Genomic DNA, 21,502 nt, shown 5'->3' with positions numbered 1-21,502 from the left:
CTTAGGAAGTTTCAAATGCACATGATAACTCACTGTAACACTAACCATATCACATATAAAGCATGTGTATGTTTGTTTTTTTTTAAATATTTTATTTATTTATTTGACAGAGATCACAAGTAGGCAGAGAGGCAGGCAGAGAGAGGAGGAAGCAGGCTCCCTGCTGAGCAGAGAGCCCGATGCGGGGCTCGATCCCAGGATCATGGGATCATGACCTGAGCCAAAGGCAGAGGCTTTAACCCACTGAGCCACCCAGGTGCCCCAAGCATGTGTATGTTTATATAACCAAAGGAAGACACTGACGGACGAGCACTTCTGACCTTCCTCCCAGCCCCAAGGTATGACACTGAGGAGATTATTAGATTTAATAAATGAAATATACTTTAGTACAGTCTCACTACTACATAATTATTCTGATTCAAATAATGGGGTGAAGTTCTCAGAAAGATTTCTGTGTCTCTGGGTCAGTTTATCACTGTACTGTCTTAGCATTTAACACAAAGATTAATGAAATTGTACTAACTCGGGAGTAGGGCATAGTGAAATCTTAAAAAAACACTTTAAAATTCATCGAAGAAAGAACAGGATTTTATCAACCTAATTTTATAGTAATTCCAACCAATTAACATGAATAAAATTTTATGAGATACTTTTTCAAAGAAATTTATCACAAAATGAAGCTAAATATTTTAAAATACGCCATTAAAACATCAGGATATACTCATAAATATACCTTTAATTTCTAAATAAAGAAATGAAGATTATTTATTGGCTACAAACAAATAATCTTTAAATTACTAGTTTTCCCTAACATAGTTAGGGTTTAGGGGCACCTGGCTGGCTCAGTTGGTAGAGCATGTGACTCTTGATTTCAGGGTCATGAGTCTGAGCCCCAGGTTGGGTGTGGAGCTTACTCGAAAAAGAAAAAAGTTTGGCTTCAGAATTACAAATATGGCAGGGCAAATAAGGATTTAAATCCGTGAAAGTAAAAGTTTACCCCAAGAAAATAATCCAAACATTCACTGAACGTAATTTTTACTATTTCAATTGACCAAATCTTGTAAGTAATCTAAGTGCTCAACTCTAAGGAAATGCTTAAATCATGGTATGTCTATTCAATAAAACACTATGCAATCATTAAATATAATAGTTAGAAGCTTACAAAGTAACATGAGATGAGTAAGAAGGAATGTTAAAATCATTTTGCAAGATTATATCCACTCTACAAAATTACATACATTTATGGATGAAGAGTGTATGAGAACGAAATGGATGGTCCGCTATGGTGGAGGGATTTTAGAGCCCTCCCTTTTCTTTCTTTCTTTCTTTCTTTTTTTTTTTTTAAAGATTTTATTTATTTATTTGGGAAAGAGAGAGTGAGCAAGAGAAAGGGAGCATGAGTAGGGGGAGGGGCAGAGGGAGAACAGACTCCCCACTTAGCAGGGATCCCAATGTGGGACTGATATTAGGACTCAGATCATGACCTGGGCGGAAGGTAGATGTTTAACCTATGGAGCCACCCAGGCGCCACACCCCCCCATTTTTCTTATTATCATTACTGGCAATTTTGTTATTGTCAGTATAAGAAATAGGGGTGGGGAGTTAGGGGTGAGGGAAAGGAAAGTAGGAAAAAGTAGCTGTTAACTAAATAAAAGATTACATGAATCAACTAGTTAAAATGAGGAATTCAGGCCATAATAGAATGGGAGTTCAAGAATGCTAAAGATGAGGGATTTTTTATCTAACTTGGAAAAGAGCAAATTGAATTTCTAAGTTTTACTCCAAAGGATTGAATGGCCTACATCTAACAAAAGAGAATTTAAAATAGGTTTTATTAATTAAGACACACCTCACTTGTCTTGAGAGTTTCTTTTGAATCTTCTTCAGACTGTGGTTTCTTTTTAGAATTCTCTTCAACATTCCTAAATGAGAAGGAAGAGTCATACATTAACTTGATTTGAATCAAATATAAGTGTTTCTCAGGAAGGTTTAAAAAAAAAAAAAGCTTCGTTTTTCTTTATTATAAACACTTGATCCATAAATGAAGCCTCCCTGCATTTCAGTTTAATTCCTATGTTAGTCAACAGAAGCAAACATAATCCCCAGTGTGACTAACTTACTCTTGGCACTAAAGGAAAGTATACTTGAAAAAAAATTCCCAATTTGTTGCTTGAAAATGAATACTTTATTGGCTATCATTAGATTTCAAACGTCTTACCATCTTTTGAGTAAATATGGTAGTCATATTTATTCAGATTAACAGTAATGAGGTACAATAAGAAAACTGAGAGCAGACTCCTCTGAGTTCTGCAGATTATTGATTCTGCTACCTTGAAGTCTGTGATAAATGTCCATAATTGCAACCTGGTCATAGCTTATGGCTCCAAGGACTTCAGAGTCACTGTCAGAGTCTCTTCAGCTTTCTAATTCTTATAGAATTAACTATGATAACACAATGATAAGTAAGAATTTGGTTCAGCCCTCTGGATTATGGGGAGATGCATGATTACCACTGAAGAGAATGCCTAGCAAGCCTGGAAAATGCATGCAGTCACTGTAAATAAGCGGTTATTGAATGTCCACAGTGGAGATATTTCCTGAGATTCTAGAGGGGCTATGAACTCTGAAATTCTAGAAACAACTAGTTTATGCATGTGTGTTTTTCTGGGGACCCACCCTCCAAAAATGATTAAGAAACACTATTTTGAAATATAGATATTAACACAATGAATTATGCGACAAGAAGTGAAACCCTATGGTTTTCATAAACGTGATAATGACACACACATTCAAGGTATGGCTGCTCTTTATTAACCCTGTCAATGCCTCTCTTCTGAAAGCATGCCGGGGGAATGTTACCAGAGGAATGCTGCCAGATAAAATAAGTACCTCGAATCTTTCTTTCTTTTTTTGCTTAAGGCTACTTTTTTCTCTAAAACTTTCCGTTCTTTAAGGACTTCTTTAATTCTGGGGGTTTTAGGTTCCACACTCTTTGCTGATGATTCTAAATCCACACTATTTTTGCCTAGGAAAGAAAGAATCAATAAATTGTATTTCAGAACAGAGTTTATAAACAACATTAGTATTTCTTTTTCATTAAGATTTTCTAATTATTGTAAAAATGCTAGATAGCTTTAATATCCTTAAGTTGTGCTGGGATAAAATAAATATTTTAGATGGAGGAGCCTTACTTTTTTAATTGCAAATGTATATATGTTTTTGTATATTATACAGGATCACTGCCCAGAGTAAGTTCAGTTTGGGTCAATGAAATATTCCAGATAAATGTCTGACACTTTAGATAACATAAAGCATTGATTAATTCTACTGATATCACCATCAAGGCTTGATTACTCATGGGATAACAATTGATTTTCCAGAGATAATTCATTCCATAATCACAGAAAGTAAATTGCTAAAATGTGAGTTGTATAAGCTGGCACCCGACAGAATGTTTAGACACAGAAATATAATTTAAAAAGCTATTCAACACATCAGATTAAAAAGGAATCTCCCATACCTGAAAATAGATTAATTTTTTAACACAGTTTTTTGAGATGTAATTTAGATCATTATATTTTATAATCATCTCATAAGTAATATGGGTATCTAAAATTAATGAAGTATATAAGACATTTAAAATATTAAAGTTAACACTTCCTATACCTTGATTCTTAGCTTTTGAAGACTTTGTCTTTTCAGCTTTCTGCTTTCGTTTTTCTTCAAGTTTCTCTCTATTAATTTGCCTTCTTAAAAGCCTCTCTTCTTTTTCTTTAGCCTAAAACCACAAAATAGTCACAGTTACCCTATGAGGAAAAAGCAAAAACACTGAAAAAAAAAATGTTTGCCCTTCAGATGTTCTTACAAAATAAGGGGCTTTGCAATGCTGCATATTCATTATACCATTTGGAAGCTACCAGAAGAGTAAGACAGATGTGAAAATTTTTTATTACTCTTTCAGATTGCCATTAGTTTAAAGAATGGGAAAGGTATCATTTTGGGAAATGGTGATTTAATAAACCAGTTAATTTAACTAAAAGAAGGGCTGTGAGAGGCCACTGGGTGGCTCAGTCAGTTAAGCATCCAACTCCAGATTTTAGCTCAGGTCATAATCTCAGGATTGTGAGACTGAGCCTCATGTGGGGCTCTGCGCTGGGGTATGGAGCCTACTTAAGATTCTCTTTCTGTATCTCCCTCTGCCCCCTGCCCCACTGCTCACTCTCTCTCTCTCAAAAAAAAAAAAAAAAAAGCTGGAAATTATGTATGAACATCAAGTATACATAGGCAAATATATCATAATTTTTAAATTATTCTAAAGGAGAAAGTTGTGCAGATTTAAGAGACAGGCTAGTCTTACAACAAATACAACTGGCTGGTTATGTTCTTGGAACCCAGGTTTTATATGTGGGACTTTCTGCTTTTCTATTTAAAAAAGCCAAGAGGGGCGCCTGGGTGGCTCAGTGGGTTAAGCCTCTGCCTTCAGCTCAGGTCATAATCTCAGGGTCCTGGGATCAAGCCCTGCATTGGGCTCTCTGCTCAGCAGGGAGCCTGCCTCCCCCCTGTTCTCTTTCTGCCCGCTTCGTTGCCTACTTGTGATCTCTGTCTGTCAAAAAAAAAAAAAAAAAAAAAAAAAAGCCAAGAATCCAGTTATTGTGGGTTACTCCCACCACCCCATTCCCACTCAGAACTCAAAGTCTCAAAGTGCCAAAAATCCTAGGTATAGGCATAAATCCTGATGAAGCCAGTTTCTCAAGAGATAAGCCATTATTAGCATTCCTACTTCTTTCAAATTATTTTTCTGTGCATTATTTCCTTATTCTAATGTGTAATTCCGTATTTTAATGTTTCTAAAACTGTTAAGTCATCTTAAAACAGATGTACACATATGATGAAGTGGCAATCTTTTTCTTTAAGAAGCTGTTAATAATCCAAGCACTCATCTTTAACTAGAAAATATGCAGACTGTACCCCCTCTTCATATTATACTGATGGCTGCACATCCTCTTTATATGGCTCGATCCACTCTGGATTCAAACATGTCCATACTGTGAAGCATTGTTACCAAGTTCTCACAACTGATCAAGATACAAAGACCCACATTCCATGTTTATGTCTGTACTGCCTCATTAAATGACAAGTTCCTGAAGGCAGAACCGACATGTCAGTTTGGTGTGCTGTCCAGTACTCTGCACACAGACCAGTCAAATAGGTTAAAATAGCAACAGATCTAGTCTGAACTTACAATCGACTGGCGCCGTTGTTCTACAGTAAGCTCATCATCGGAATCACTGTAATACTTTGAGTAAAGATACGGTTTGTGAACATAAGCGTGCCGTACACTTTTTGCTTTTCCTTCACTGGGATCACTGGTTTGAGTTTTTGTTTTGTTCTGCTTGTTCTTCTCCTCATCTGGAAGAAAGCCAACAGAAAAAGGAGTGCTTCTGTGAATGACCAATAAAATTAACACTATGCTTGAACCACATCAAGTGGCAAAAGAGTACCAATGTAGTTCAAGTACATCTGAGGTCCAACAGGAAATATCAGTATGCAAAAAATCAGAAATAAACATTTTAATGGCTGTAATCCAAATCTTAATTTATTTCTTACAATTAACTTCTCACACATAAAGAAAGCAAAGAAAAATCAGATCTTATCGCTATTTATGGTTCCTTGACAAATAGTTAATTCTCATTTGTAGGTCAGTGGACCTGGTATGAATATTTTACCACCGTAAAACTGAGTAAATTTACTTGAAGCAAAATTTAAAATGGGCTTGAAATTCTTTTCTTTAATTTGAGATTTTAATGATACAAGAGTCCCTACACAAGAGGCCCTACACAAAGTATACACTAAAACTCCTCTACCTTGGGGTGCCTGGGTGGCTCAGTTGGTTAAGTATCTGACTTTAGCTTAGGTCATGATCTCAGGGTCCTGTGATTAAGCCCAGAGTTGGGCTCCCTGCTCAGTATGGAGTCTGCTTCTCCCTCTCCCTTTGCTCCTCCCCCTGTTTATGCTCTTTCTCTCAAATCAATAAACAAAATTAAAATAAATAATAATAAAACACCTCTACCCTACGAAGGTGGGTATGTTGCCCCATGACACAGTCAAGTAGAACACTTGTAAACAAGGTTTTCATTTCCTACCACTTAGTACTTTAAAAATAATCACCTTCTTACTTTTTGGATCTCATACATAGAAAACCAGGAGTCCTGTCTAGGAAAAAACTTGAAGAGCCCCACAAAAGCAACCAGAATGAGAATTTTAGTCAGCTTCAGAAAGCGGGGTGCTCACAGGATGAGTAGCATCCATCATCCTACATAAAGCCTACAGAACTGACCTCATGAAGAGGTATGAAAAGTGGCTGAATACTGATGTTGCTTTTTGAGCTGGTCATCCTGGGGCTACTAAGAATGCAAAATGGGAGAGACTGAAAAATACATCTGTGGAATTAAAAGCATCTACTTTTTCTCCTCTAGGATTTTCTCTTTACAGTGTTTTATCCAAAAGTCAATAGCAAATTTACAAAATGCTACTTACAAATAGTTGCAAATATTTGATTTTTTAAAAAGGTCATAAGCAGAACTTAATCATGTGATACAGAGCCACACAAAATGTTGGTTAGAAGCCCAGACTCAGGTTTGAAACTGGCCCTGTAGCTCAATAGCTGCGTGACCCTGGACAAGGAACTTTCTCTTGGTAACTTTGTTTCCTCACTTGGACCCACTCCCCAGGGCTGTTGTGAGGATTACAGAAGCTTGTACACATAGGAATGTGAGAAGTTAACACAATGACTAGAATACAGTAAGTGTTTAATAAGGATTAGCTGAAAAACGAACTGTAAAGAGAAGTATGGTTGTGTCCTGGGACAAGGCATGACTGTGGTCTAGCTTCTGGGAGGTGATCTCTGAGTCTCTGGAATATTGTGTCTGACAGGTGTTTCTGTTTGCTTGGGGCTCTTGGGTCAAATTAATCATATCACAGTATGATCTGGGGTAGAAGATTTGGGCCATGAGGTATCAGCCTGACTTTCAGAGAGGCTGGGGACTGAGATCAGACACTATGTCTACATGATGAAGCACCAACAAAAACTTTGGACATCAAGGCTTATTCCCTAGTCGGCGATTAGCCATACATATTGTCTGACATCAATGGCAGGAAAGCAATGCTCTCCATAACTCTATAGGAAAAGGCCAACTGGAAGCTCAATGTTTGGAACTTTCTTGGACTCTGACCTATATGCCTGTTCCTTGGCTGGTTTTAATGTGTGTCCCTTAGCGGTAACAAACCATAACCATAAATTTTAAAGCTTTCAGTGAGTCCTTCTAGAGAATTATCAAACCTAAGGGTGGGCTTGGGATCCCAAATTTGCAACTGGTGTCAGAAGTAACGGCAATCTTGTGGACTGTGTTCCCTCAACATCACCTGTACAACCCCAGACACATACACTCACACATACAGCATCTTCATGTACCCTGTCTCATCTACACCTTCTAATAAACCTGAGGAATGGAGTTAAAAGATGGAGTACCAAGGCTTGTTGAGTAACTTACCAAGCTTGCTCAGACAACCTCGGAGCTGGGACTCAGAAACAAATCTTTCAACTACAAAGTCCCATACTCTTGCCACTATACCATACTGTCTTTCACGAAACAGCCATCTGAATATACAAATGATGCTCCACGGGAAGCTTCATAGAGGCATTATTAAGTAAAATGCTTTACCATCTGATGTAATCTCTCCTTCTTCCATGCTATCAGACATTAGAACTTCCTCCTCAGTATCTTCTTCAAAAGAGGAAAGGTCACTGGTATGGACGGAGCTAACTGTGATGTCTGTAAGTCCATCCACATCAGAATCTATCAAAGAGCAATCTTCAAGAAGGAAACAAAACATGAAGATAAATCACATTGTTACAAAAACATATTCAGCACCCAATTCCTAATTACATCTATAATTCCTGCATTAAATACATGTCAAGGATCTTCAACTTTAGAAATAAAAATCTCTCAAAAAAGAAAGAAAAAAAAAAAAAGAAAAAGAAATCTCTCATCATTTGCAACCAGTATCAAGGTAGAACTGTTTTGAGAAAATACAAAGGCAAACTAGTATTCTGTAAAAATAACTACTAATTTATGATGTAAATGACATATACCAAAGCAAATATTAAGAAAGTGAATTATTTACTAATATTTTAAAGATTAGGATATATAACTATGAATTAAGTTGCTTGGAATAATGTATGTGCATAAATTACAAGTTAAATTATAAGGTTTAGACCTTTTCTCTTCATTTACTTTGTGAGTTGGTACAGTGACATGGAAAATATACAAATGTTTATTCTTCATTTTTTAGCAAAGGGGATATGACTTTTTAGGCTTTTGAAACAGCTGAAATAGTTACTAAAATCTGAAGGCAAATTTGACACCTTGTCCCCGATGGACACTTTCTGATGTGTAAACAGTTGTAGATTTTTGCAAGTTTTTATATACCTTCTTTTGTCCCTTCAATGGTTTTAGGTTTATTACTGTTCTTTTCTGAAGGGAGTTTTGAACATTCTATTTCTTTTTCCTTTGTTTGTTTTTCCTCTTTTACTTTTTGTAGGTCCTCATTCCTTTTGGAGTGATCAAATTTCTTTTCAGTCTTTTCCTTCTTTTCTTTCTTTCTTTCTCCTTTGTCATTGCTCTCTGGCTTCTTTTCACCTTTGTCTGTTGATTTGTTCTTTTGGTCACTGCTTTCCTGTTGAACATCCTTATTCAGCAGAACTGAATTATTGTTCTCTTTCGTGTGATTTTTAATTTCTTCAATTGGACAAGGGAGATCAGTAAATTCTTCAGGCTTGGGAGCTGTCTCCTGTCCTTCCCCTGCAGAATCAAGTGTAGGTTTTTCTTTATCAGCTATGTCCTCTGAAGTTTTTTCCTTTTCAGTACTAGTGTCAATGCTTGGCTGAGAAGGGAGTTTTTTGGATACTCTCTCACTGGTCTTGGCATTTGACGTTTCTGTCGAAGCCCTGGCCGCACTGGCTTCTTGGTTAAGAGAAGTTATGGTTTCCAAGATTGACATGGCATCATTGGCTACATTAGCGCTGGGTCCAGGAACTGGGACACCTTTGAGGGAAAGACAAGTGTTAAAAAAAAAAATTATGCAGAGGCGCCTGGGTGGCTCATTTGGTTGAGTGCCCAACTCTTGATTTTGGCTCAGGTCCCAATCTCAGGATCATGGGATTGAACCCTGTGTGGGGCTCTGCACTCAGCAGGGAGTCTGCTTGAGGATTCTCTCCCTGTCCCTCTGCCCCTCCCTGTGCTCGTGCACTTGCACTCTCTCTCTAAAATAAATAAATCCTTTAAAAAAAGAGAAAGAAAAAATTTATGCAGAAGGTAAGCCCCTCTGCTGAATTAACACTACAAGCCACTGCCATCTTTATAAGACACATATGCTATACACACCATTCATATTTCTTTAGACTTTTGGATACCAGTGTTAATACCTAGTACATTCTAAATTCTCTACTGTTCTAATACTGAGTCACAGGAAAGCCACCATACTGAGAATAGTCTTAATTCTCTTTAGTTATTTTAATTATTCCCTCTACTGAAACACACATAAACACACACACACACACACACACACACACACACACACTCTCTCAATACATTAGTAAAATGTCTATTATTTTGTGTTAATCTAAAAAAGAAACGTTTTGTCAGTTAAGGAATATAGGTGATATTTAAAATAAATATAATTTCACTAGCATTGCCATGGAGACAGATGTTTTAAGGAACTACATATCCCTAACTTTATACTCGGTTCAAGAAGCAAAGCAATGGAACTGACCAAGAGGAAAAGCAAGGCACCTTGTGTAATGATGGAAGAGTCTGGTTTCTCATCGTCGGGGGCTGTGCTGCTACTTGCTTCCTCTTTGTGATTTAGTGTGGCCAAAAACTCATGCACAGCTTTCTCTACTTGAGGTCTGAATGTGTGGTTGATCTTTGGATCCACAACCTGAGAAATAATTCGGTCAATACCAGACTCCAACATTCCTGATCTGAAACGCAAGAAAATTTTCACAGAAAGGTAAAAAACAATTTCAAATTATTTGCATTAATTACTTTTAAGTAAACTCTATCTATTACATGTATGTGCAACCTTAAATTGCCCTGATCCACTCATCTTAATATATGGAAAGGATAGGCGGTGGGAAATATGCCACACTACAAGAAAGTCGGTATGCTGTTTATCATTGGTATCACTAGTGGAAATACTAAAGCAGACAAAACAAAAAACAAATCCTTAAAAACTAGACACAATAGGGGCACCTGGGTGGCTCAGTCTTTAAGCATCTGCATTTGGCTCAGGTCATAATCCCAGGGTCTTGGGGTTGAGCCCTGCATGGGCTCCCTGCTTGGTGGGAGGCCTGCTTCTCTCTCTCCCACTCTCTTGCTTGTGTTCCCTCTCTTGCTGTCTTAAAAAAATCTTAAAATCTTAAATCTAAAATCTTAAAAAAAAAAAAAAAAAAAAAAAAAAAGAAAGAAAACTAGACACAATAGACTATCTAGAGTCCACCCTTAACAGGTGATGCCTATCTTACTCCAACCCTGGCAGGGCATATGGGAATAAATGTTCACTAAAGCTGAATTCTGGGTATAAAATAAATCTATGTAGTCCACAACTTTTTTTTTTTTAACAGAAAAATGTAAAACTTTTGTAGTATTAGGATCTTTAGGAAAATTGAAGAACACACAGAGTGTAATTTCATTAAAACTTACAAAAAAAGAAAGTAAACTTCAGAAACACAAAAACAAAACTTAAGACTTCTGGCTTTCTTTTTATTATCTTCCTCTATAATAACTGGTGATTTATTCATTCAACCATTATGTTATAAATGTCACTATGCTAGTCACTGTCCACTACAAATCAGACCTGGTCCCCAGCTGGCAGGAGAAATAGAAACAAACAATTAAAATACCAGATAGGCACTACAACACACCACCTACTGTAGGGAAAGAGTGGAACAAAGAATTATTAGATATATTTAAGAACATTTGGGAATGCATCACAAAGAGAAGACATTTGCACTGAGCCTTGATTTCCACAGAAGAGGAAGAAAGAGCTCAGAGAAATATACACTAGAGATACAGGAGCAAAGGGAGCAACGAAGTCTGAAATGTGTAGAAAATCACAAAACCCTGAGTAAAATAAGAGGACAAGCATTTTCTTTCTTTCTTTCCTTATTTTTTTTTTTGAGAGAGAGAGAGAGCGAGCAAGTGCGTGCGTGAGAGAGAAGAGGACAAGGATTTTAAGAAATGTACCTGAACCGTGTTTCTTCTTTAAGACAAAACAAAACAAACCACCCAAGGAGCCAAAGTTCCCTGGAGAGTGCTGCAAGAGCAGGGTGCTGGTCCTTCCAGCCTCTAGGCCTCAGGCTCTCTCTGCAGAATGGGGGAGGTGTTTCTTCTTTTACATTACAATGCTATTTTTGAGTGCAGCTCAGTCTGGAGTAGAGGATGGATTTGATTTCCATTTCCTGCGGCACCTTGCAGCCTTGTCATACTATAATTCTACTTATGTGGGCCATAGAAAAAAATGAGTCAACACCATATAAAGTAGGTAACCTGCTTTTTAAAGTTCTAAGATTAAAAAAAAAAAATGCAAGTCCTGCAAACACTGTTACATCTTAGAGGTGCCTTCAAAGTGTAGCAGGTGGAAAAGAAAAGGACAAGCAATCTTAAAAATGTTTTAAGGCATAATACAAAGGCATTACATAAAAAATAAAACCCACCCGCCCTAAAATTACTGCCGCAGCCTCTTTCTCTGCTTATATTCCAGGTCCTCATCTACTTCAGTGTAGTCTTCCACCAAGGTCAGCTCTGATCTTAAAGTGGAGGCCAGTCCTGTGACCACACTGCACTCAAGTAAACCCACTAATAGCACTGTGGGCTCTTAGTGGGCTCACTCAAGCGCGGTGTGGTCACATCTGCCTCACCTGAGAAGCCACAACCCTGTATCCATCCAAGGGCAAGGCCAAAAGGCCAGCAGGTGGTATTTTTCCTGATTGAAGCTACTTCATTGTCTTCCTTTTAAATTGCTCAGTTAAGATCATTATTTAGAGCTAACGAGCATTTTAGAGTCTGTTGTTCAAATGAATGCATAAAAAGAATACTACTGAGTCAGAATAGCAACGATTAAGTTCAACTATTTGAAACTGCTGAAATTAGATGGTTTTTGTTCTACAAAAATGGCAACTGTAGATGGTTCAAGCTAATGGTCAACTGAATATTTCTCAATGTCTTTGTATGAAAAACTCTTCGAAATTCTATTTATAGGGACTAGCCTCTCCCTACAACAGTAGTTGGACACAACTCTTTAAGGAAGCCTGAAAATGTTATAATCAGTAACATGTGACTTTACTAATGGAATTCAAATAAGAGAATATTTTATTTAAAAATAAATAACATGGCTAGAAGAAAATTAACAAATGTCCCAAGAAGAGCAATGACAAAGCTATCCAAGATACAGCTGTTTCCCTTGTTCTAAAATGTCTCTAGAAGCCATTCATACTACAACAGTAACTATTAGTAGTCATGAGAACCCCTTACTGATGGGGTATAGCAACCCCTCACCAAATAAGAGTCTGTGAAAATGTCTTATATTGGTGCCCTAAGAGTTTTAAGTGCTTGATTTTAGAGGAGCAAGAAAAGAGTAACTGACAGCTTCCATCCTTTCTAGGTTTTGTATGCTAAAGAGTAAATGCAATACAAGGAAATCTGCCTTCCACTTTAGTCTCTCAATATATGAAAAAAAGAGAGCACCTCCCCTTCCAACCCATGAAAAACTCCGTTTTTAAAGCTATGTAATCATTTGTGAAAGGGGTGAGAGCCCTCAGTAATAAGGAGTACTCTGTAGAAATAGTCAGTAGGCTTCTCCCCCTTCCCCCTACTGTTTTCTTGAAAGCCTGGAAATAAGTACCCCCCCAGGCCCCGCCCCCCAGCAAACCACTGTTGCCTCAGGTTTTTAGGAAGGGCTTTGGTTTCTCTCATCAGATCTTACTATGCAGCCCTCCCTGGTATCTTTTGATCTCTCCTAGGCTCTTTTATAGGTTCCTTAAACTTCCTATAAAATGTAGGCAATAAAACTATTGTTCTATTTCCCTCTTCTCTTCTGTGGTAGGAGATAGTAAGAGCCCCCAGGCTCCTGGTTTCTCGTATTACCTGGACCTAAATAGGTCTTTGAGTCAGAGTAGGAAGTTCTGTGGGGTTTCTTGCAGGTAGAACTATCAATGGAGTACGCACACTATTAGGTTAGTGAGGTTCCTATAGAACAAGAGAGTATGAAAAGGTGGCAGGTAGAAAATGGATTTAACGGTTTGGAAGTCACATTTCATTCTAAAAGATGAGCTTGAATGTAAATATTTGTCAAGAGAGGAAGACATGGTACTCTTTAAATAACTTAGTAATCCCTTGAGCAGGCTGCAGGGGTGGTGAAGCAAAGATACAGGGTCGAGGTCTTCTTGTCTTGTCAAATATTTATATTCAAGAACAAGATAGTATTGTAAATCTGCTTTTTTGGGAATACTTTTTTTTTTTTTTTTAAGGTCCCTCTAAACATTCCAGTTCTTTTCATTCTCTTTATCTTATGTTTACCCAAAAGTGGCTCTGACAGGTCCAAACACACTTTCCTTCCTTTACTGGGCGTATCATCACTAAAAACAGAGTTAAAAGTCATAGTGAAGTGCAAAAAAAAAAAGGGGGGGGGGCTGGGAGTACTGTATTAGAAGATACAAGACACAACCTCAAGCCAGAGGCAATTATTTTAATTGCAATGATCTAGAATGTCTTTTTATTTGTCAAAGAGGAATAAAAAAGCCTGATCTTTTAGGGTCAAGAAAATAGTTGTGAATGGATGGTATAGCAATATTCTGGCACTTACCATCTATTAATATTCTACGCTAGGGTTTTTTTTTTTTTTAAGTCACATTGTCATCCTCTTCCTTCAGTTAGTTCCCAGGTCTACAGGAGAAATCACACTGCTATAATTTATGGGGAATGTGCAGTGATAAGACAGCTCGCTCTAAAATTACACAGCATCACATATGCAACGGCCAATCAAACTTGACAAAATAACATCAGACTTCCATGTAACATCCCTGCCTTCCACAGAGTAGATGGACATTGTCAAGCCTGCCCAGGGGCTGGGCCCTTCTGAGACTTACTTGAGCACTTGCTGCCTAATATTGTTTCTTAGCTGGTTCTTATTGAGGTGGGGACTCCATGTGTGAGTTGCCAAGTGGTTCGCAACAAAGTTGTCAACTCGCTGCCTCAGGTTCTGATAGGCAGGCTAGAGAGGGGAGAAAAAAAAAACAACACAAATGTTAAAAATCTCCAATGTTATACAATATCAGTATTTATAGCCTTAGGAATTTGAGTATTTTTAACAGTGTCAATGTGTTTTAGATTACCGTATCAAACTTAGTGGCAACTAAGTTTCTCAGCTTATGCCTATGCTGCTTTAGGATAATGTAGACATTCAAATACTCCTTACTTTGCCTAAGACAAGATGTTTGGAGATGGGAGGAACACAAAGAAGAAAGAAATGTCTTATTTGTAGACAAGGGACTAGAAAACAAGACACAAATAAATATTAATGTTAGATGATTTGGAACAAAGAAAGGGAGAAGAGCAAAGGAAGAAGTCTTTGCTGATAACGTGGCATCTGAGTTGGACCTTCAAGGTTCCCCAACGCAGCCGGCAATTGGAAAGGTGGGCCCTGAACAAACAGCCAACAACAGAAGCAAAGAGCAACTGAATGAGAAAATGTGGGGTCAGGAGCATTTGGGGGCATCCAATTTGTCTGGATAAGAGAATATAAAAGGGCAGAGATAGGAGGTTGGAAACAGGTTGGGGCTGGGGGCTGGAGCACTTTGGGTACCTGAATAATAAGTCTGGGATTGGGGCACCTCGGTGGCTCAGTGGGTTAAAGCCTCTGCCTTCGGCTTGGGTCGTGATCCCAAGGTCCTGGGATTGAGCCCCGAATTGGGCTCTCTGCTCGGTGGGGAGCCTGCTTCCTCCTCTCTCTGTCTGCCTCTCTGCCTACTTGTGATCTCTGTCAAATGAATAAATAAAATCTTAAAAAAAAAAAAAAAGAAGAAGAAGCCTGGAATTATGGAGTTGAGGAGAGAAACTGAGTGCACATGAGCAGAGTGATATGTGACAGCTGAGTTTTCTGATGATTAATCTTCCAACAGTGAGAGAGTAAAGAGACGTAAAATATATATAGGAAAGGATGCAGTAACTCCAGTGATGAAGGTCCGTACTGGGGTGGTAGAAATGGGCTGAAAGGCATGGAACCAAGAGAAGTTACAAAGGGGCAACACTAGAACTGGGCATTAATTTGATGTAAGGTAGTGGTTCTCAACTGGGAGCAATTTCGCCCTCTACTTCCACCTCAGGAGACATTGGATGATGTCTACAGACATTTTTGGTTGTCACAGCTCAGGAAGCTGCTACTGGCATTCTGTGGGTAGAGGGTAGGGATGCTGCTGAATATCTTAGAGTGAAGAAGGGAAGCCAGAACAACAAAGAATTATCTAGCCCAAAATGTCAACAGTGCTGAGGCTGAGAACCCCTAAGATAAGGGGAATCAGGAGAGAGGACACAGATTATGTCACTTCTTTGTTTTTTTCTTTTAAAGATTTTATTTATTTATTTGACAGAGAGAGAGAGAGAGAGAGAGAGAGAGAGAGAGAGAGAGAAAATGAACACAAGCCGGGGAAACAGGAGAGGGAGAAGCGGGCTTCCTGCTGAGCAGGGAGCAAAATGCGGGGGCTCGATCCCAGGACCCTGGGATCATGACCTAAGCCAAAGACAGATGCTTAACACACTGAGCCAGGCAGGTGCCCCATATTGTGTCACTTCTTAAAAGGACACTGCCTAGAAGGAATGTTTGCCCACCCCAGCAGGGCTGCACACTCCATTCCTAGAGGCTGCCCCCCCAACTCATGTTCTATCTTTCATGTGGCTTTTAATGTAGATGAATTTGAGCATCTCTGAATGACTTTCAGCAACACTACAGCTTCATCTTCTGCCATTTGCTGCTCTCTTTCTCCTTCAAAGCTTATACTCCTGAGATAAATTCTCCTGCCTTTCAATCTTCTATACTTACCATTCTCTGTTTTCCATTTGGCAAACTTCTCACCTTCAGAGCTCAAGGGTGAGCTCTGTGATGTCATTCCGACACCCATACTAGGCTCCCCTAGCCTTCCCCCATGTTCCTTCTATATATACCATCTTTCCAACAACTCTTGCACTGTAGGTGGTTGGGGCCAGCATTTATCTCTCCACTGAATGGAAGCCTCCTCCTCCCACTCCCTTAATCTTTGCTTTCACATAGTTTACAACATTGCTTGGCAGATAAGCAATTAAAATGCAGTTGTTAGAGGAGATGGCTAGATAACTATCTCCAGCACAGATGGTAAGGTTTCATCCCTTTGTGATGTCAGCTTATCCCTCCCCAAGTTCCAGACTTTTGCTGATACCTATTTTCTATCCTACAAGAAACACTCATGATCATTTCTCACACCCCCCTCCATTTTTCCAACATCAATGTGAACTAAAACTAATTCTTTTCACCCAGTGATTCTAAAACATAATCCTTCCCACTGGGCTCAAACATCACAGTGTATTTAGCCCTCTAGTGGCTCCATAGCAAGTTCCAATTTGAAGGACAATACGTAATTCTCCCTGTTGCCACACTCTCCTTTCAATAAAAAGCCTAGTGATTCCAGCAGTATCTTGGATTCCAACCTTCCTCTGAGATGCTCTCTTTTCTTTCTTTGCCAGTGCTCTCTGATCAAAAGACCTGGAGTCATCCCTGACTCTCCCCAGCTTCACACCTCTGGCAAATTGTCACCATTAGCATTAAAATACAGTCTGAATCTGGCCAGACCCACCCCCTTCTACCACTCTGGTCCAAGGCACTCATCTCTTGTCTAGATTTGTCACTGATTTCCTGGCTTCTTTCTACTCCTAATCAACTGAGGTCTATTTTTCATACAGCAGTTAGGTAAATCTTCTAAAATCAGGGTAATCATATAATTCATTATCCAAACCATATCAGGACTACTAATAATTTCCTAAAACCAATCCATCTACTAACAGAGAAGTTGGATCATGCCCTTAGGCTCAAAACTTGCCAGTGGCTTCTCTGCTCTAGTAAAAAAGCCCAACTCTTATGATAGCTTCCAGGGCCTGTCAGATCTGTGAAGGGAGGACAGGAGGGCCACTTCTATCTCATCTTCTATCACTTTCCCCCTCACCTGTGGTCTCTGCTTAGAATGCTCAGCCCCATATAGCTAGATGGCTTCTTCAGTTCATTCAGTGATGGCTCAAGTATCATCTTACTGAAATCTTCCCCGGACAACTTACTGAAAACAAATCAGCATCCCTTTCCACCTTCACCCTGCTTTATTTCTTTCACAGAACCTATTACACATTATTCCTTGTGTTTCTCTCTGCTGGGATGCAAGCTCCATAACAGCAGGGATGCGGTATCCTGGCACCTAACATAGTGCCTGGTACGTAACAAATATTTGTTGGGTGAATAAATTTATATGCTCTTTGGTACTCCTTTCAAATCTAAAAGGAAAAAGACAGGCAATAATCACAGTGAGCAGGAGACACTTGTAACTGAGAAAGCATCCAAAATTGACCTTTATTACCTGGGGAGAAAGGTGCTACATTTATTTGGTTGGTGAGCTCCCTGCCTGGGATAGAATGATGGGCCTCTCTTGATCTTCCCTCTTCATACTCTCCAGTGTAACCTCAGAGCAAAAGGTTGGAATAACTTTGTAACCTCTGGTTTGCTCCAGGGATCTGGCAGCGTGTAATCTACAGCACAGGAGCCTTAGCATTAGTTAGGATGTCCAAGGTTCCAATTCTTTGGGTAGGAGGGCTGATTTGATCTGCTATGGTCAGATCCCTCTCTTGGTTGGCTAAGGACCCCAGGACAGTTTGGAAGGTTTTACAGTCTTCTGGAATGGAGGCAGACTTTGGTACTTCTCGCCTTGCTTTAAACACACTGGGCTGGATGACAGTTCGGCTCTTGGAAAGCACCTGATAGGTATCAAATGTCTTGATTCTTAAATATGCATGTGACTGACACTTCAGTTATTGCTACAACCCTACAAAGTATATACTGTAGGTTAGAGTTTGACACAAAGCAGGTCAGTCTTCTGGGTTCAGTGACCAAAAGCACCATACCACAAGAGGTCTCAATTGTAAGGTGTTCTTACAGCTGAGACTCAACAGTTCTATTAGTGATGCTCCTCTGCATGAGGCATCTCGGGCCTACTCTGGTCCACTCAGCACACTGGGAAGATGTTAAGCTCATACCAAAGAAAACCTTGGCTTCTGTATTTTTTTTTTTAAACATTTTATTTATTTATTTGACAGAGATGACAAGTAGACAGAGAGGCAGGCAGAGAGAGAGAGGAGGAAGCAGGCTCCCTGCTGAGCAGAGAGCCTGATGCAGGGCTCGATTCCAGGACTCTGAGATCATGACCTGAGCTGAAGGCAGAGGCTTTAACCCACTGAGCCACCCAGGCGCCCCTTCTGTATGTTTTTTGAGACTTTCAAACTTAAGACCTTTTTTTTTTTTTAATAAGAAAAGGGAGTACAAGATGCTATAAAATAAGAAGAAATACCTTAAATTAAATTAAAATTGACATAATTGTTTGTAAAGCTAAGGAGAGGAAGAGGGAGACAGTCACGGGGAGAGATGCAAGATAACCAGAAAGAGCAGTTCACAGAGGTAGAAAGACAAAGAGAAAAAGAAGGGGGCAGGCATCAGGAATAAAGAAAGAGAAAGGACGTGAGGGCTGCGGAATTTCCACCATACCCAGGCAAACTCCTCTGCCAGGGAAGGGGTATCATTTCGGTTCTACTCTTCCCTAGTTTCAAACATTAAAACAAGAGACCTTATTCTGTGGCCACTGAACTCCTTGAAACTATGTATTAGTTTAAGCCACATATAATTGTCTAGAGTTGACCATTTCTGAATTACAAAAACTGTATTTTAATATGCACGTGCATTTTTCTTGGGAGAAGGTCCTAGCCTCATTAGATTGTCAAGATAACAGTACTTCCTTCCTTCCCCCCAATAACGGTTTTCAAACTCTACTTTGAGAGGATCTGGCTGGGACATTATTGACATGCAACAATAACATTTAGTAGGAAAGAAGAAGTTGAACCTTAGGATGCCTGGGTGGCTCAGTGTATTAAGCCTCTGCTTTCAGCTCAGGTCATGATCTCAGGGTTCTGGGATCAAGGCCCGCACTGGGCTCTCTGCTCAGCAGGGAGCCTGCTTCTCCCTCTCTGCCTGCCTCTCTGCCTACTTCTGATCTCTCTCTCTCTCTCTGTCAAATAAATAAATAAAATCTTAAAAAAAAAAAGTTGAGTCTTAGATAATGTAGCGCCCCTTTCATCATATTTAAATTTCCAATGTGGGTACACAAGGATAACATACAGATCTTTAAGTTTCGGAACAGCAAACTGAGATCTCTACTTGATGGATACAAATAACCAGCTTTATTTGGGTAACATCTACCTGGACTTGTCTAATCTCCCATGGGGGGGGGGAAATAAAAGGAGCAATAGGGATTATTTTCAAAATGATGGCTGTGCATATTCCCTACAACAAAGTGAGAAAACTATATACTTCCTACATAGAAAAACATCCACAAGTATACTTAATTCTCTGTGATGTAAAGACCCCAATACTGTAAACAGGTGAATTCTACTCCTGGTCTGCAAGGTGGACCAGAGCCCTTATAAGAGAAGATATCCCCAGACTGTCCAAAGGGTTTTCCCAGAGGAGACAGCAGAATTGTGTGCTGTTCTCATCAAATCCTGGTGAACTATGAGTCACAAGGAAGCATCTGTGGAAGCTGCAAACACCCCTTTCTCAAAGAAACGAGGTTCCTCAAAAAAGCTGAATTTGCTGAGAAAACCCTCACTCCATCAAAACTACAGTCTGATGGACCCAACCAAATATAAGACCAAATCCCCAATTTTCCAATTGTTTCTTTCAAGAGTTTCCAGAATTCCAGACTCCCTTTTCCATCTGTCTCACTGACTGCGCTTTCCTGGTGTTCTCTGCTCATTTTCCCCAGAACCAGCTCAGTGTACCCATTTCTGCTACCACCCCTTTCACTCTGGTATTTGGTACAAAATCCTTCCCCTTCTAGCCCCTAACTCTTTCTATACACGGAAGCACTTTGCTAACCATTCCCCCTCTTCCCATTATTCTCTAGAACTCACTCCTCTTTCCTGTCCTTTTTCCCCTTCAATACCTGCTGTCACCTCTCCTCCAACCCTTCACCTTATCCCCAACCCCCTGCCACTTCAGAGAAGTGACCTGACCTAAACTACCTTAATCAGGTAGTCATTGGTGGAAACAAGAGTCCCGATCTCCCTAAGCCACCTTTCAGCCGTCTAGGTCTGCCTCCTTACCCTTGCATCCCCACAGTGTACAGCAAGGCACACCGCAAGTTAAGTTGATTCATTATCACTTAAACATTTTCCCAAAGGACAAAGACAAGACTCTTACCGCCCAGAAATCTTCAAAAGAAGACGCAAAAATAACTTAGATACAAAGTGAGCCGCGGGGGGGTGTGGGGGGGGAATCCGAGATGAAAGCCCGATTAGCGTTAGTGTTTCAGACGAGTCTCCTTGAGAACAATGACTTCGTGTTGGTCACCACTATATTCCACGCGCTTAAGCAGTGCCTGCACGTAGTAGGTTATTAACACTAGTCGGTTAAACGAACGAAAGGATCGGCGAATGAATGAACGCACCGAGACTTGCACAGTGCCTGGTGCTTGGCAGCCGCTCAAAGAGGAAGCAGCGGCACAGTGAACCTGGGGAGGGCTCAGGAGGAGCCCTAGCTGAAGAAGTCAAAGCGCAGCCTGCCTATGGACGAATGAGAGTGAGTGGCGGAGAAGACGGCCCTTGGGGTCCTCCCCTTCCCCCGCAGCCCCCGCGCGCCCCGAACCTTGGTGTCCACGTCGGCCAGGCAGTCCCTGCGGAACTGGTCGAAGAGCCCTTGGCTCTTGAGGTGGTTCACGATCATGGCCACGAGCTGCGGGTCTCCGGCACCTGCACCGGCCCCCGCGCCGCCCGCCGCACCCGGGCCACCCCCGGGGCCCGGCGGCGGTGGCGGCGGCTGCGGCTGCGGCGGGGGAGGCGGCGGCGCCGGAGGAGGCGGCTGCGGCTGCGGGTTGGTGGCCATGGAGGCCTGGGCCAGGGAAGGCGCAGGCCCGGGCGGGCGGGCGCTCCTGGTAGGCGGCGGCTGCACCGGTCCCGCCGCCTGAGGGAAGCCAACGGGATGTTGTTACGGAACCAGCGGATCCAGAGCAACCCCGGAAGTGAAAGGGAACCAGGGGAAGAGGGGGGAAAAGGCGGTGACAATAACAAGGAAGGTGCGGCGACGGGGGCCGCGAGGGGCCAGTTCC

General features: G+C 40.4%; 1 protein-coding gene across 1 annotated transcript in view; it reads right to left on the bottom strand.

Moving 5' to 3' along the window:
• LOC111148900 (biorientation of chromosomes in cell division 1 like 1) overlaps positions 1 to 21,380 on the bottom strand; it is a 54,454-nt gene extending 33,074 nt beyond the window's left edge. The window contains exons 1-9 of the mRNA XM_022505676.1: positions 21,043 to 21,380; positions 14,207 to 14,331; positions 9,852 to 10,042; positions 8,490 to 9,104; positions 7,722 to 7,871; positions 5,243 to 5,409; positions 3,667 to 3,778; positions 2,890 to 3,025; positions 1,850 to 1,922 (exon numbers count right to left, since the gene is read on the bottom strand). Of these exons, the coding sequence (XP_022361384.1) occupies positions 1,850 to 1,922; positions 2,890 to 3,025; positions 3,667 to 3,778; positions 5,243 to 5,409; positions 7,722 to 7,871; positions 8,490 to 9,104; positions 9,852 to 10,042; positions 14,207 to 14,331; positions 21,043 to 21,279 (1,806 nt within the window). The 5' untranslated portion in view covers positions 21,280 to 21,380. The remainder of the gene's footprint in view (positions 1 to 1,849; positions 1,923 to 2,889; positions 3,026 to 3,666; positions 3,779 to 5,242; positions 5,410 to 7,721; positions 7,872 to 8,489; positions 9,105 to 9,851; positions 10,043 to 14,206; positions 14,332 to 21,042) is intronic.
• Positions 21,381 to 21,502: the final 122 nt, after the last annotated feature.

This window comes from Enhydra lutris, unplaced genomic scaffold, assembly GCF_002288905.1.
Source record: "Enhydra lutris kenyoni isolate GAN:26980312 unplaced genomic scaffold, ASM228890v2 scaffoldscaffold21, whole genome shotgun sequence".
NCBI lineage: Eukaryota > Metazoa > Chordata > Mammalia > Carnivora > Mustelidae > Enhydra > Enhydra lutris.
This window is presented reverse-complemented; position numbering and strand designations above follow the sequence as displayed.